Source organism: Ambystoma mexicanum, chromosome 12, assembly GCF_040938575.1.
Source record: "Ambystoma mexicanum isolate Mex_15411 chromosome 12, UKY_AmexF1_1, whole genome shotgun sequence".
In the NCBI taxonomy this organism is placed as follows: domain Eukaryota; kingdom Metazoa; phylum Chordata; class Amphibia; order Caudata; family Ambystomatidae; genus Ambystoma; species Ambystoma mexicanum.
The window spans coordinates 91,019,287-91,035,033 of record NC_090936.1 but is presented as its reverse complement, the minus strand read 5'-3'; the positions used below and the strand labels follow the sequence as shown (position 1 = coordinate 91,035,033).

At 44.3% G+C, this 15,747-nt stretch overlaps 1 protein-coding gene across 1 annotated transcript in view; it reads left to right on the top strand.

The window, feature by feature from the left end:
- Positions 1-15,747, top strand: part of SLC26A5 (solute carrier family 26 member 5) — a 676,177-nt gene that overhangs the window by 627,903 nt on the left and 32,527 nt on the right. The window contains exons 15-16 of the mRNA XM_069628070.1: positions 3,536-3,628; positions 11,086-11,199. Coding sequence (XP_069484171.1) covers positions 3,536-3,628; positions 11,086-11,199 — 207 coding nt within the window. The remainder of the gene's footprint in view (positions 1-3,535; positions 3,629-11,085; positions 11,200-15,747) is intronic.

The window sequence follows — 15,747 nt, the reverse complement described above, 5'->3', positions numbered from 1 at the left end:
CTAGCTCACTACGCTGGAGTGGCATGAACAGTTCACAAGCAAGCTGCAACGAAGGATCATAGGAACTGAAACTCAAACTAGATCCCTGATAACCCTGCAGGATCCAGCCAGTGAGACGAGTGTGGGACGCCAGTCCTGAGGGGCTGTTGGTGTACAGAGAATTCAAGATGCCTGTCTTATAAAATGACATTGCAAGCTACTGACAGGAGACAGTTATTATTCTTTTACCTTTTTATACCCCTTTATTTATTTGACATTTGTATGGTGCCTATTCACAAGTGTTTCAAGGCGTCACAAGACAATGGGGTAGGGGAAACAAGAAATTCAGAGCGATCCTACTAGGCCTTGTGACATTTGGATCGAGCAAGTGCAGTGACGATAAGTGTAGTTGGGAGGGGGGAGGTCAGGGAGGGTGTGAAGGGGGTGTGGGTGGAGAAGTGTGGGAAGGCAGGGGGCCCAGAGTCGGTCAAGTGCTGATGGGTGCCCAGGAGGACAAGTGCCAGGGGGATAAGGGGGTGAGGGGAAAGACCCAACGCAGGCTGGTCAGGGAAAGGTGCCCAAGGGCACGTGCTGGTGAGAGGTGCTGTGGTAGAGTGGATGAGGGGGGCCAGGACAAGTTTGTCACATAAGGATCCAGGCACCAGTCACAGCGGCAGGGGGTAATTTAGCAGGGAAGGGGGAAGAGGGAAGGAGTAGGTGAAAAGAAAAGTCTTCAGGAGACCTGGCTCAGGTCTGAGAGGGGCAGGGAGGACATTCCAGATGGAGGCTCCTGCTGAGGAAAGAGATCTACCCCCCACTCTCTGCTTGGAGAAGTGTCTGATCAGCTGAGAGTTGGATCTAGAGGACCAAATGGACTCTAGCAGGGAGGTATTTAGGGGAGAGACAGTTGGATGTACCAGGGTCCCAGGCCCCAATAAGCCTTGTGGATGATGCAGAGGGTCTTGAATTTGATCCTAGCAGCAACCGGGAGCCAGTGGAGAGATTTTAGGGCCGGATAGATGCAGTCCCCTTTGACCCACCTACTTTCCTTTCTCTGGTTCTGAGCATTCAGCCATCTATGGTGGAGAGTGTCTCAAAAGAAGCCTAAGTACAGGAACCCATTGAAGCACGCAGTTCATCAAGCAACTGAATCCTTTACTGAAAAGGGCCATAGAAGTTTCGAGTGATGGTGATGTGGAGGTCTCTCTAGAGGTGCTCAGCACCTCCTGAATTTACTTGAGGGACTGCAAAGAAAAGTGGACTTCATTTGAATCTACAGTGGCTACACTGGGGTGTGGGGATGCCTGAAGCCATTATCGGGAGACTAGCAAATGTGGAGAGATCAATAGCATAATTAAAAGGGAAATATGTGATCTGGCTTTGGAGACAGTTCGGACTAATGTTAAAGGGTTGTGGGTGGAGGTGAACACACTGCAGACCTGTATGATCATCAATTTTACTATTGTGGAAAGCAGGGTAGAGGTTCTTGAAAGCAAACTGTCAGTGCTCGCACAGGTTTGCGGCAGCAATATCTAGCATGGGGTTGGCGAAAGGCCTTCCTAGTGTTTACAAGAGCCCAGCATCTTGATCTTCCAGTGGTCTCTATAGCCTCAGGACTTCTGTGGGTCTTTGTCACCACCCTTCTTCTGGATGTCATGTCTAGGACTGGCTCTGATGCTACAACCCCCTCAGGGATGCTAGGTAGTGTTCCATTGTCATCACAGGCACTGGTAAAGAGGAGCCCATCAGTCTCTTCTAACGTGGATGGGCGTATTACTCTATAAGAACGTGACCCATTATTCCATCATGGCCACCCAACACCAGCCTATGATATTTTATTGAAAATCTATAATGAAAGCTTTGTATCCCATTGATGTGGGTTTTCTTTTGGTGTAATTTATTCTTGTAAAAAAATATAATTCTCATCAATTTTTTGAATGAATTTGAATGTGATCGATTGATTTTAGCTGTGTATCATTGACACATTAGGTGTTGTTTTGAGTATTTGTTGACAGTAGTGGATGGTTCTTTTTTTATTGATTGTTTTTTCTGAAAATTATGTATGATTTTTTTTCTTTTTATACAAAATAGTCTAGAATAAAAAATTACTTTTAGAAATATGACCTAAATTGACTTTTATTGTTTCTTCACCCAACACCCCTGCCACACCGGAGAATCTGGAAGATTGCATCACTATAAAAAGAGACTGTAGAAAGATCTGCACATTGTAACACTCTGGAAACCTAGTGTTAGCTTCCTGCACTTGTTGCAAGTCTGTTCCATTCTATCTTTGTGATGATTTTCTGTAAAGCCTCCCACTGCTGTTTGTTTCTTTGGTCTCTACTCCCTTCTGTGTGCCTCGTCTCCAGAATTCCTAAGCTGTCTCCAGTTCTTGTATTGTCTTCTAGCTTGCTATTCACCAGGATTTCAGTGTCTGCTCGTTCTCTCTGACTGCTACCAAAAAGATCCCAAATAAGGCAGATAACTTTGCCCCTTTGTGATTTTCTTTCTCCTGGGCTTTTGGCACCCATTTTGTCACTAGTCGTACAGTAGTTCCTTCATCTGTGGCCATCATTGCTCAGGGAAAGGGATGGCCATTCCTTGCTAAACATGAAGGGCCCACTCAAGGCATACAGGCAAGATCTACCGTTGGCACTGTCTTTGAGAGACGAATATGAAAATGTTTGGGATATCGGGAACATAATTGGATACTGATTTTAAAATGTGGTGTTCAAAGAAGAGACCACTGATTTGGCCGTGCCAGTTTTTACTTTTAGGCTCTACAGAATATCAGGGCAATGCTGTACAAAAGGAGGACAGAAGTGCAGTTTTGCATAAAGTGGGGAGTCCAAGGATTCCTTGAGGGAGATTTTGTTGACGGCCTCAGCAGTCATAAAAGTGATTATCATTGAGAATGCTGTTGTACTACCATGACCAGGAACTGCTAAATATTCAAAATGTATTATTCCAGCAGTGTGCTCAAGAGTCTGTTCTGTACCCCTCCAAAGTAAGAGTTGTTCATACTGGTCTGTAATTCATGTTTATGCTGTTAGATGCAACCAGCTCTTTTCTGGGGGGATTTGGAATTCCCAAGGGATAATGGTGGTCTCTACTCTGCAATAAAGAATGTAGGAGTTATCAGTGCTCCCCTGGGCAGGTTTCCTGCCACTGGTGACGTGCTTTCATGAAGAACAGTACTTTTATGTTATTGACTTCTTAGGTATTTACTTCCACCGTCTCCCTCATGTTATCTGTGCACCTGCATGTGAGATATGCTGTTATGGTAACCTTTCTTTCTGTGATGTATGTCCCACATACCCTAATTGATGGAACAAAAAATGACCGTTTGGGGCTAGAACAGTTCTGGTTAAAAGATTGTTTTTGGTTCTGTAAGTGTTTTTTTAATGCTAATAAAACAATTTTAAAACATGATTCTCTGCAGTTCCTCATATTTAGAGTTTTGGAGTAAAGTGTGAGCAATTAATTGTTGGAAAACACAGTTGACTTTAATTGACAATTTAAGCAACTAATTATTGCATTCTCATGTTTTGTTCAGATCAAAGAATACCCGGGAATAAAAATATTTCAAGCAAACACCTCGCTCTATTTTGCCAATAGTGAATTGTATTCCAGTGCGCTTAGAAAAAAGGTGAGTAGGGCAAGAGCTTATCCCATAGTAGAAATTGAAATGAATTGATTGTATTAACACTTCCAGTATCTTTTAGCCCTAATGTACACCTTCATATATAGCGAATTTGAAACTCTAAGAAGAAAGTGCCCACCTACTATTGCTGGTTCTATTTATAAGATGCTCTCTTAATATTCTTGTAGGAGGATCAAGGCATTGTTTGACGATACTTGGTGGGACACTGTTCCTTCCTCATCCACTGGCACTGGGTCCTCCCTTTATACCACTGGTATAGAAAATACCTGTGTTTTTTAACTTTATTGCCCATCATCAAAGTAAGCCTAGAGTTTGAGGTTCCAAACATGTTCAGGCCCCCTTGAGTAAAATAATGTTGGAGGGGCCCACCAGAATGGTTTACATTTTTTTCATTAAAAGCAGTTACCCTCTGCCTTTTAAGAAAAGAAAAGCCCTGCTCCCAACCTTGAGACCCCCTTCCCCCCCCACTGTCCTTTTGGGGGCCAGGGTCACAGTTTGGAGCCCACTGGTCTAGAGCGATGGTGTCTCCTCCTAAAGCACCAGACAGATAGTAAGCCCACTGGATTATAGGTGCCCTTCAGTCCATGTATATGCCAATTTCCATTGGATTTCATATAATCCATTTTCTGCCCTGCCCAGAGATCTTCAGAATCCTTGATTGGCAGCTGGCCTTTGACAATCATGAACCACAGAAATGTCTATAGATTATTTCTTTTGGATAGAAATCTATACGCTGCATTGATTCACGCAGAAACATGTAGATACCTCAACATATACAGACCAGAAATGCATGCTATTGTGGACTCTCTTCTATGTTTACCTTTTACTGTTTCTATTAGAATCCACTGCGTTGAGCTGAATTGAGTGTTGTATCTGCATTTGCCTGCCCTTAAATACATTGGAGAAGGTTTCTTAGCTATTGAGAATAGCACAATTTGCTTTTATGGGTCTGTGCTATTAGTAACCCATACTTTATTTTCTGAAACAACAAAAAGTGAAATGGGCTTATCTAAACAGCCAACAAAAATTATTAAAATATTTTGCTAGTAGATCATATGAAGGTTATTCCTGAAATATGAATTAATAGAAATCTACACTTATGTTATTTCTTGTAATTTGTTTGAAACACTAATAACCTCTTCAAACAGAAAACGCAGAACCTTACTGACATAGATTCACACTTGTATGAACACCCAATCGTATGATCTGCAAGCAGAAAAGTATGCAAAGTTACCCAAACACCCACATCTATACATGGCGGCACATGTCCTAGTATTAATGCACCTATTGTCACAAAGCAGAGTAGTCTCCACAAAGGACTTAGCCAGGCATCAGGATTAAATACAGGTTTATTTCTGGAAAGAACATAAAATTGGCACAGACCAGCCTTCAAAACAAAAAGTGCTTTGTGTCAGAATGGCAAGCTCTTGCAAGAGGTTGTTAAAGTGAGTGCAGCTGATAAAAAGGTAACAATGCAGAGTCTCTACCGGGCATCAATCACAGTTCAGGACTGTTCTTTCATGGTCCTCTTGCCGCTTTGCTCTTAAGGGATCTGTGAATGTGTGGTCTCTAGCCAGGCTGAGGCTTGAATGAGAGTTGGTAGTCTCCAAGTAGCTCTGAACTCTTCCCAGAGGCGAAGCAGGGTCAGATGGCTTATGTGTGGGACAAAGACTTCCTAATCACCTCCCTGATCTCTGGCCATGTACTACCTGACTCTAACTTACGTGCACATTCCTTCTTGTAGCCTGATAGAGCCTTTTCCCGAAGGGGCCTCCTGCTACCTCTTTAGGTCCCCGTCTCTCTCCTGGCTCCACAAGGACCTCTTCGTCTCACTACAGCAAGTACCTCCTCCTACCATTTCCATTTTCTCACACCCCTTCAGTATAGGGTGCGTGTCCCTCTATCCATATTGTTGCCTCCATTTCTGTTTTCCCCCTTTTCTCCGCTTTACATCAACCTCCTTACTCTTACACCGCTCCTCCTTCCAGCTGCCTTTCTCCAGCCTTCTCCAAACACCCATTGTCTCCTTCTCAAAACTCTGAAACCCAAGCTCTCTCTATGCTCCCTTGCATAGTGCCATTTATCCTCCCCGTAGGCTTGGCTCCACATGAGGATCTGCATGAGTCTGTGTTCCATATTCCTTGCGGGATTGGTTGGATTTGAGCAAGTGTTTGAATTCATATAGAATGCGGATCTACTGCTGGTCTGCTATTTCGTTTTGGGCATGCACAAAAATGCCAGCGCTTGGTACCGGACCTCAAGAGTTGGCTGCCCTTCGACAATGGAGCCTCTGGACATTGGAGCAAAGTATTTACTTTTTTATTTTCGACATTGTGCTCATGGTTTTATATGAAACCTCACACAATTTACTGAACATGAGATTGATTAAAAACAGTAACCTTTACACTAGCAAACTATGTACCCCTCATTATGCTGGCCAAAGAGGTTATGCTGTTGAACCAATTCTTTTTTCTTGCAGATAACAGATGTTTCCACTTTGTGACACCCTACCCCCTGAACATCATCACAATGTGTAAAATATATTTTTAAAAATTGTAGTCCCCGATCCCAGAATACAAATAAAGATACCCAGGCACCCGGTCTTCTTTGTGCAGAAACCATTATTGCAGGCATCCGAGGAAGACGCACACTCATTTTATACACACAGAAATGTAGCAACACACATAATGATACACACAGTTATACCACTGAGCAAAGTTGGCTGACAGCATTGATTGTGAACTGCTATGAACTATTTATGTCCCTTTACACAGATGAAAATCTTCTCTATAGCCAGAATCCTACTGAGACCTTCCTATTGATGATGGAATTGAAAGGCCATTTTAGAGTGATGCCTCGACTGCATCAATTGGGCAACATCATTGCCATAGCTATAAAAGAAATGAGGGCTAGAACCTGGTTGGAGGTTCCATCAAGTGAGACATTTAGTGTGACAAAGCCATATTGGATACCGCTTCTTTTTGGCACAGTGGGGCCACGAGTGCCCGGCCACTCCTCGATTTGCTACCTGGAGGTAGTACATGAGTGATTTTCCAAAGCCCCTCCTCTGCTCCAAGTCCATCTTATGTAATGATCCCAAAAGTAAATACTGCTAAAATCATCTCAAAACACCAATCGCCATCTTGGCCTCACAGAAAGGAGCAAGGTTGGGTGGCCAGAGTGAGAGGGAAGGAGGGAGCAGGTGTCCCAATGAGGAGGATCTCTGTCTTACTAGCATTAAGGCAGATATCGTTGGAGACACACATTCCTGATTTGCAGACAGACAGTCTGGTATGATAGAAGGAGCAGAAGTGGCTGAGGGGAGCTTGAAGGAGAGCTGGGTGTCATCCGCATAACACTGAAAGTTAGAGCAGAAGGTAGAGATGAGGTGGGCCAGAGGTGCCAGATAGTGGTTAAAGAGCCAGGGAAAGAGGTTAGACCCCTGTGGAACACTACGAGTAGAGAGAGAGATAGAAGAGAGGAAAGACCCAAGTTGGACCTGGGAGGGCCGATCAGTGAGAAAGGAGGTCAACCAGGCAAGGGCCTGACCCAAGATACCCAGGTTGTCACGGAGACGCTTGAGCAGGATGGCGTGGTTGACCATGTTGAAAGCAGAGGATAGATCAAGGAGAATGAGGACAGAAGGAAGGTTAGAGTCAAGTTTGGAGAGCAAGTCTTCATGGGTGTTCAGGAGAGCAGTTTCCGTGCTTCTGGGTGCTCTGAAGCCAGACTGGAGACAACCAACAGATTCAGTATGTAGATTAAGATGGGAGATGGCCAGCTTTTCCAGTAGTTTGCCCAGGAAAGGAGTGATGGAGATCAGGCGATAGTTTGCTAGAGAGGAAGTATCGGCCGAGGGCTTCTTAAGAAGGGAGTGCACAAAGGAGTGCTTAAGGGGGGAGAATGTGAAGCACCCATTTGTGACACTGAAGAAAGAAGTAGAGTATTGGTGGAGTTTTTACATGCCGATATTGGGTAGGATTATGCTCCTGAGGATGATGGTATTGCCAAGGTATTAGTGTACGTTGCAATATGTGCTCCTAAAAGTCTCTATCAGCTGCATAATAAGGTTGTATAGCTAGGTTATATTGGGGTGGGGAAACTGCATGCATAGCTAGGTTAATGCTCTAGGTGCTGCACAATAATAGGAGCATTGAAGCAACACATTTTAGGAAATGCTATGGATCAACATGGCGAGGGAGAGGAGGAAACCGACATTGCCACTTAGGACTATGTAACTAGAAACAAAAAAGGGCCCTCCCCTGATAGTGGTCTACTTCCCAGCATTGCCACTGAAAAAGAACTGAATGATCAGTGAAAGATTGCAGGACGTGAAGTGTCGAAATGAGTGGGTTGAGGTGTTAGGAGAAGGCGTAGGGGGTCTAGATACTTGGATGTTGGGTTATGAATGGAATAGTTAAGCTATATGTAAGCTAAAGTTCTTAAGCTATGCTGAGTGTATGAACTCGAAGGGAGGCATGGTATCACAAGTGAAGACCGACACAAGAGATGCAATGTTCAAGGGTGTTTATTGAACACAAGGTTTTGATATACTCCTATCTGACCCCAACTCTAAGGATGGGAGCACGCTCTACCATCAAATAATAAACAAACAGTCCTAGTGGTGTCCGTCAAAACAAAATGACCTATACTAAATAAACCTATGGCCTGCCTTTACGCTATTACAACAAATGAGTGTACGGGAAAATGTATATGTAAAGGAAAACAGTGTTTAAAAAATATGTCCAAATGGTTGAGCTAACAAACTCCCTTCCCCACGTTTCTAGCATGGGACAAGATGACACACCCAGGCTTTATATCACACTCTGGCTTTTTTGGCACAATGATGCAGCTCAGAAGACGGGCTAGGGCTTTCCACGAAAAAGTCTCTTGTTCGCTCCAAGTCTCTTGTTTGTAGGATGCCTTGGGCTGGTTCAACAAAACAAAGTTTCTTTAAAAGTTCAACATAATCACATTCCTTCAGGATTTCTCAGTTCATAACTTCTGTGGTTACACAATTCACACTTTTTTTCCCGCTACCACTTCGTCAGCTCCCTTATACAGCATCCAGGAATTTTTGGAGCTGCAGGAGGTAAAGGGGATAACTTGTTGAGGTCAGGGTTTTGCCACCTGCCTTTCAAAGGCCTGGGATTTCCAGTTTTGCCCAGGGAAGAAGCTCTGGTGTGGGCACTGCCAGGTAACCCCAGCTGCCCCTGTTTTGGCTCCCTCGAGTTAGAACTTCCTCGCCACACTGCAACCTCCCCTGTACTCACAGGCCCAGCAATTAGACAGTCGTCCTTCCTCCAGGCCTTGCAGGGTCTCTCCAGCTCGAATTCTTGCCTCTCGGCCTCTGTGCACCATCCAGCAGCCCCAGCTCAAGCAACATGTCTGTGTGCTTCACCTTTTATACTGACTGGGAGGCTTAACAGGTTTCAGGTGGGAATGATTGAAAAGAGAGACCTGACCTTGCCTGGCCTCATTACTGGGACAACATGGCAACTGCCCGTAGGAATCTCTTGTGCATTGGTTTTTCATGGGTAATCTTCATAGCTCCCTTTCACCTCTTCTTCATCCCAGTGGTTTGGTAAATGAGATTTTTAGAATGGAGGTAGGAATTGTGGCAGTTGTGTTAATTTTCGAGAGGTGGTAAAAATATCGTCAGAAGGTGAACAATGTTGTTGTGAGATATATGGTGTTGCAGTTGTTCTCCTATGCCTCCCTTTGATGCAGGTACCTGTTGGAATTGTGGAAGGGGCAACGGGAAAAGATTTACAACAACCTATAAAGGTGGAGGAAGTGTTGGGTAGGGGTGTGTTGTGAAGCGGGGGAAACCGTGTCTTGCCATCTGATGTCTCACCCCCACTCCGAGAGGAACCCTCACCCAGGTGATCCTCCCGCCCTTGTCCACCGCCAGGGTCTAGATCCAAAGGCGATGGCTGTGCTCTGGCCACCTAAGCAAGAGATCCTTGGGGTCTAGATAGTGAGACACCCTTTGGTTTCGCACAGAACCCAGGTCACTGTAACTAAAAACATGTTCAATACAGGTAGACGCTTGGATGACAACCATCTTACTAAAACGTGACCTTACCAAAACAGAACACATGATCTGCATTGCAGCTGCATCAAACTCCACCTCGATACCTTCACCTGGCGAGATGGATCTATGCCCAGTACCATCATCCTCAGTAAAGAACCTTGGAACCACAATGAACAGCTGCCTTATGCTTGAACCACTGAGGAGAGCCATTGTCAGAAGTTGCTGTGTCACTAGTTCTGTCAAGACTTGACTCTGTAAATAGCCTCTATCTCGGCCACCCGGAATATTTCAATGAAAATATTTGTGTCCAAAATGCAGCAGCCACACTACTCCTTAAAATGAAAAGGTCTGAACACATTACCCTGGCACTGCACATACTGCATTGGCTCCTGGTAAAGAAAAGAATTCCCTCTGCATCTCCTAATATGCCCACAATGGAAAGGTCTGCGTTTCCTTCATAAGGAATTTCCAGCATTACGCAGCATTGAGGGCTCCACGGTCAGTACTGCTGCTTTAGTAATAGTTCCTAGTTTCAGCCGAAAAAAGCAGAGCATCCTCTTTCTCTGTAGTGGCCACCAAAGTCTGAAACTCCCGTCCCAAGCAAATTTGCATTCAAGAGGTCCGCTGGACTTTGAGTAAATAGCTCAAGACGTGGCTCTTCAACTAACTGCTACAATCACATACCCAAAGCTGAGCAAAGGGTTGGTCTATGCATCTCTTCAACAGATCACAACTCGCATACCTTTGTCTGAAAGTGTGTCCCATATGCACAATCTCCCAACTGGACGACAACTGTTGCAAACAAGGAAGGGCCCCTCCTTGTGTCTCAAGAAGTATTTTCCTGTACCCACATTGTCTTTCCTACTTTACCTGTTTCCTGCCTCACTAACACCCTTGGTGCTAAAATCTGCCCATTTGAAAATACACTCACCACATATTAAACAGCCCACGAGTACTAGCGTTCAGCTCAGACTCCTACCCTGTCGCTATCAGCTCTCAGGCCGCATTCATCACACCTCTCCCAGCCTTGAAGCCTCCCTTATGAATAGCCCGCCCAGCGTCCTTTGTCCCACTGAACGCAGAGAATCCTTCCTGCCACACAGGTAAACGGTGTTTCCCCTCTGCACTCATCAACACAACAGTGTTTTGCATCTGCCTCCCCTCCATTCCACTTACAGCCCCTCGACCAGTTTTTTTTTGCAGAGCCACGTGCAGCAAGGCCACCATTATTGGCAGAAGGGCGCTGTACAAGACCTTTTACCTTACCTTTTAAATGGTTGACAAAGTTACCCAAAATCCAGTGTAAGCTAGATAGTGCCCATTCTCTGAATTGTTTTACAGAAATTCACTCAGGCTGTTAAATGTTTTTTTTAATCAACACTTCATTTTATTTGCATTTCTTCAGACTGGAGTTGATCCCTGTGTCATACTAACAGCCAAGAAAAAAGAGATGAAGAGGCGTGCCAAGCAAAGAAAAAATGCAGACGAAAAAAATGAGAAGAGGGCAATCTTGAAGCTTGTGAGTGTGGAAATAAGGGGTCAATATTGCTGACGTTGTTGTTGGTACTTAGAGGATGGGCTGTGCTTGTAGTCACTATTCTGCCTGCAGACATATAGGCAGGAGGTGTATGTTCCATGTATATCATACAGACGCTTTTTCACTTTAGTAAACTACTCTTAATTCAGTGGAAAATATACATTCATAGCAGTTTGTTGCACACAATATGTCCTAGAAACAGTGGTCTTCCAGAGCAAAATATCAGCATTATTTGGCACAAACTAAATGCATGGCCCTTGCTTTCTTCGGTTTCTTTCATTCTTTCATGTATGTTGTTTCCCTTCTCTTCCATTCTCTATTCTCTCATACCTTCATATCTTTTTTTCTTTTCTGTCCTCTCATAAAGTATCTATAATTGCCTTTTATTTTCCTTCTTCCTATTGCTTCACTTTTATTTCTTTATATTTATAAATGCCTTTAAATTCCTTCTACTCATCTAATGATATGAGATACCCTTCCATTCTATATAATGCTCTACCTTCTCATACGCTTTGCTTTCTCTTCTATCACGTCCACTCTCATTCATGCTTTTATTCTTTCCATGATATGAGTAGAGACCAAGTCATTCAGAAAAAAGAAAAAGATGGGTGATTGGTACATGCCATTTAGAATGTGATGATCAACTGCAATAGGATGATCAGATAAGAGCATGCAGGTGGGGGCTGGGACTGCCTGGTCCTAGTACACATCCTGGTGCCTGAATGTCTTTAGCTGGGCAGATGTTGTGGCAAGTGACTATCCATATTTGGATAGCCACTGCCAGTTTGAATGGTGCAAACCCTTACCATTGGTGGAGTTGAGCAAGCTTCCAGTCAAGATCTGGGATAAAAGGAGGGCTCCAGCAGCCATTCTGGAGATAATTGTTGGATCCAAGAACTTACAAAGACGAGCAAGCCACTGATGATCCGTGGACGACTCCTGCAGCTGACCAGAACCAACTCCAGTGAAGCCCTGTTCCTGTGTCTGATCTTAAGAAGACCCTAGTCTGTGGTTTGACCCCTGGACTGGTGAAAACTACTCTTGTCCCCTCCTCGAGGATCTGTGCTGTCTAATCCTTCAAAAGTGTCCCTAGACCAACCAGCTCTCTCCTTGGCTACCTCGCTGGAGCCATCTCTGTTCCGAGTGCATACTTGGCACTTGGAGGGTCTTCAACTTGTACTATAAGATGCCCGCTCCTGCATTTGCAGCCTTCTTGCATCAATGGACATCTTGAAGGACCTGCTCCTTTTTTCTTCCCCAGAAATTCACCCATTGCCGCCTTATCATAGTGACTCCCATTGCAATCCGTTGTCTTTGCATTCTAGATGTGTCCTGTGTATCCTGCTATGCAGAAGTCGTCATCTTTTCTTCATTTGGGTGTTCATCTAGAAGGTGCCTGGATACCTAAGCACCATAAATGACCGAAACTAAATCCTGCATCCAAAAGCGACATCTGTACTCGCGGCCCATGGGCTCCTAGTCTGTACCAAGCACAGAAGACTGTGTCCTTAAAGAATTTCGAAACCTCAGCAGTGTTCTTTGGAGGAATTGGAGTCAGTGGGGTGGGGGGGTAAGTTAACATACCTCTCCCCGTGCCCCCCTCCCGTTATCCATAGGGTTACACACGCATAAAGTCCAGCCCCTAAATCACTCTTTCCTGACTTGGGTCAGTGGAAGACTGGTCAAGGATTCCTTCCTAGGCCTATCCTAGTATCTTGGATTTAGTGAGTTTTCTTACTTGAACTTTACGTACCTTATGAAATTTGTATCGTAGCCACTGCCATCGTCCAATCACTTAGTAAAAACCTACCTGAAAAGTAGAACATTAGAGCTGATGACTTTAGGGCACAAGGCCCCAAACCATCTTGGGGCTGGACTCTCTCTCTAAGTGTTAAGGAAACTGTTCTATGGTTATTATAATGGTTATTATAAAGTGTCTTTACTGAATTCATGCATCCGACTACTTACCTGTTATACTGGTTATTGAATCATATGCTTTTTCTTCCAAGACTGTGTATATATATCCATTTGTCTGTTGCTGACCAGTGTCACAGCCAAGGAATCAACAGACAACTCGGAGCAGAGAATATGGGTGGTAGACTTTCTACCACGCAGTTACTCATTGTCTCTGGCACCTCTTCCTCCTTCTGGTCTTCTTTCTGTCTTGTCCTCCGCTACTTATTCGCCTGACTATCTTCCTGTACAACCGGCATCACCTTGCACATCTACTTCCCCCTCTTAGCTTTCCTCCACACCACCTCTCCTGAAAAAATAATACTTTCGCTCAAACCAACCAACTGTCGAGGTGACATATGCCCAGCACAACTGATAAAAGACGCGGCCAGAGACCTATCCCCATTTATTTCCAAACTTATCAATGCTTCCTTTGCATCAGGCATTATACCAGACAACCTTAAACAATCATGGGTCCTCCCCCTTCTCAAAAAGCAAACCTTGGACCCCTCCATCCCGACCGGCTACAGGCCAATCACTATGGTACCATTTCTGCTAAAAATACTAGACAGAGTGCCTTAGGTACCAGACAATAAGGCTTTAGGCCTCAACATGGTACCGAAATAGCGCTTATCGATCTCAAAACCCAAGTCGGTGAGCTGAGAGATCTTGGAAAAACTGCCCTCCTCCTCCTACTGGATCTCTCAGCGGCATTTGACTTGGTGGATCATGATGTGCTCTGTACCCACCTGGAATCTGCGGCCCACTTCTCCACATATGCCATTGCATGGATCAAGTCGTTCTTAAGTGGCAGAACCATGAGGGTTTTCTCTACCTCTGCAGCTGCTGACCCAGTACCTATCACGTGTGGCGTTCCCCAGGGATCCTGTGTCTCTCTGACCATGTATAACATTTTCACGAAGCCCCCGTTTGATGATCGGGACCTTCTGGGTGTCACCTACACAAACTATGCAGATGACACTCAGATTCTCATCCCACTTTCGGGGGATTACAAACAGGATTTGGCCTTGGTGAACAAGATATACCTCATCATCCAGGCATGGATGGCCTGTCATGGTCTATGCCTGAATGATGACAAAACGGAACTCGTCATACTGGGGAACACACAAAATATCAAAAGACTGAACAATGAGTATTCATTTGTTATAGATGGCAACACCATCAAAGTAGCAAAAGAGGTAAAAACATTAGGTTTTTACCTCGACTCTTGCCTTTCCCTAACAAAGCAGGTGAGTGCGATGGCCTCTAGCACCGCACACACCTGTAAACTGATTAGAGCATCTAAACCATACTTTTCCACTACCAGCTGCCTCACCCTATCACGAGCTCTGGTATTATCCAAATTGGACTATTGCAACGCACTATACATAGGGTCTAATAAACACATGCTGCAAAAAATCCAAACCTTGCAGAACAATGCCCTTAGAGCCGCCCTAGGAATCCCAAGAAGAGAGCATATATCAGATATCAGAAGACAATCTAACTGGCTCTCTACAGCTGACAAAATGAAACTTAAAACAGTATCACTAACTTTCAAAAGTATCAATGATTTAGCCCCCAAATACCTAACAGAAAGATTCAAAAGAAGAACTTCTAATAGACCTATGAGAGAAGCATATACCAACCAGCTAGTTGTGCCCTCATTTAAATTGAGCACAGCCGGAGGCATCAGATTCCCTGTCAAAGCAGCCCAGTTGTGTAACTCCCTCCCATCTTCTTTAAGGTCTGACCAATCTTATCCAAACTTCAGACTCAACTGTATTAAATGGCTCAAAGAAAATGACCTATAACTGAACGACACTAGGACTACTCGTGCCTGATCTGTCTGTTAATCTGCAGCTGAACTCATACTTACATGCTCATCTCTCCCGCTTACTCCACCTTGCTCTTTGACTTTCAATGTATACAGTGTATACACCTCTGTTACAAATACTGTGTATATAACCATGTATATTGTCATCCTTCTGCTGTCAATGCATCCTGTAACTACTTGGAATGTGTAACTGTAACCTGTAAGCTTTAAGTATTCTTGAACACGCGCCCGGATACCTCCGGGTCTGGCTCGCGCTATAAATAAAACAAACAAAACCTCCCTGTGTTCTTCTCTGCCGGTTGCCAGACATTTGGTCGACAAAAAATTGGTCGACCAGACAAATGGTCGAACCAATTTGATCGAAAACCAAATGGTCGAATTTTTTTTATTTTTATTTAAACCCTTTTTTTTTATTTTGTTGGGGGGGGCCCCCCCAACCCCCTTTTTTTTCTCTAAAAACCCATTTTTTAACTAAACGAAAACCCGAAAAATAAATAAAAAATTCGACCATTTTGTTTTCGACCAAATTGAGTCGACCAAATTGCAGTCGACCAGTTTTTTTTCGACCAGTTGTCTGGACACCTTCTCTGCCTAGTTACCAGTTAGCATCTCCTCTGCACTTTCCTTCTGCCCCTGATGTTTTCTTTCAGGCTGCACTGCCGCTTCGTTCCTTATCAACACTTTGGTCTCCTCTCCCCTCCTTCCCTCCTTCATGTTACCTCCTTTCTTCACATTTTATCAAC